General features: G+C 34.1%; 1 protein-coding gene across 1 annotated transcript in view; it reads right to left on the bottom strand.

Annotated features, from left to right (window-relative positions):
- The window catches only part of LOC119585878 (3-phosphoinositide-dependent protein kinase 1-like), a 3,322-nt gene extending 3,081 nt beyond the window's left edge, over nt 1-241 (bottom strand). Inside the window, exon 1 of the mRNA XM_037934609.1 lies at nt 109-241. Coding sequence (XP_037790537.1) covers nt 109-123 — 15 coding nt within the window. The 5' untranslated portion in view covers nt 124-241. The remainder of the gene's footprint in view (nt 1-108) is intronic.
- Nucleotides 242-1,679: the final 1,438 nt, after the last annotated feature.

The following is a 1,679-nucleotide window of genomic DNA, read 5'->3' as shown; positions in this document are numbered from 1 at the left end:
AAAAGGAACCCGTGAGAAGAACACAACAAAAAAATTCAGCAGAATTTCACAGAGTAATAACTGGAAAACTTAATTCTCACTTCTCATCCAATATCCAGAGATCCCTACCTTGCGTTTATCCATGAGTCCTTGCTTCAGGATCAGTTCCTTCAACAAATCTGTGCCACTTGTTTTCTCTCTCCTGTGCTGCCAGCCTTAAAAAAATATTCTTCATCACTAATATCAGCCATATTTTTCTTACCTACAAAAGGTGGGGGGGAAAAAAAAACATAATTCAAGATCACATCTGTTCACATACTCATACATGTACATAAATATAAGCATATATAAATGCACACATACAAATTTCTTGTATCACTAAACATGATACTGATACCAAAAGATATATCTTACCAGCTTCTTGACAGCCTCTGATTCAGTCTTTTATTTTCAACAGCTTTGTTTATACATCATTACTTATATCTAGCCAAGCATTAACTGAAGTTCAATTGTCTCCAATCCTGGTTGATTTTTATGCTCCCAATTAATCTGCCAAAACAACCAGAAAAGAATTATGCACAGCAGAAAAACAATAAAAAAAATTATACTGATATAACTTTCCTTTCTGAGTTAGAATTTCAGTCATTGCAAAACTTTTCTGGTGCACATTATCAACAATTAATCACCCATAGACGTAAACCCAAATCTTGTGGAAAACTCTCCTTATGGTTAGAAATGTTATTCTCCCGTTCATCCTTCTTTCTCTTCTCTTACCTCCTTCTCCTTCTTTGGTTTAACTGTATATTTCCATCTACCCTTTCTGACAAGTGTTCCTTACAGAGAAATCATGGAAGCAGGTAATGTTAAAACTTCCAAATAAAGTCTGTTATTATTAACTGTTTCCTAAATGATTACTTAGGATTAGAAGCCCCATGCAACTACATGCTCATCCATCCTTTTATGAAAGTATTTATTCTGGTGATGAACAAATATATATATATATTTTTTTTTCTTGACATGCCCAATTGTTCTGAATCTTTCAACTGTTTGTGTAAATCTTTGAGTCCTATTTTTTGGAAAATATAATCCAAGAATACAAAATCCTGGAGGTGAAATAGCACAACTACTTAGCAATATAAAGTCCCAGGTTTGCTACATATTTTTCTGAGCAACTCAGCTGTGAGGCGTGGAATTGCAGGGCAGGGTCAAAATAAGGTGGGAAAAAAAACTGGACACTCTACCCCAAGATCAAAAGCCTGTTCCTCAGAACATACATCCACTTGGATATGTGGGCCAAATCATTATTACTCTGAATAACACTCCCTTGCTTGCAACAGATTTTTCTTCAAGAACACATAAAATAAGGTTGACTAGAATACCAGAATCATTATTACTATACAAGGATATACAGTGACACAAATATTCTTATGCATAAGCTTAAACTTTCTCCATTTTTGACATTACAAAAAAAATTAAGACTGCTGGTCATTTTCAACACTGAACAATGTCTCAGTTTCAATAGCACAAATACCACCCAAGTCAGCATATGCAAGTTATTTCAGATAAAGAAAGAATGTCATAGGCAGATTAATACTTCATTAACAATTTACCATCTCATGACCTGGATGTAAATATGAGGAAAGATGACCTGGATATACATAAGAGGAAAGATTACATAATTCTACATAAGAGGAGATCTA

This window comes from Penaeus monodon, chromosome 20, assembly GCF_015228065.2.
Source record: "Penaeus monodon isolate SGIC_2016 chromosome 20, NSTDA_Pmon_1, whole genome shotgun sequence".
Lineage (NCBI taxonomy): Eukaryota > Metazoa > Arthropoda > Malacostraca > Decapoda > Penaeidae > Penaeus > Penaeus monodon.
Note: the sequence above shows the minus strand (reverse complement) of the source record. Positions and strands in the feature narration are given on the sequence as shown.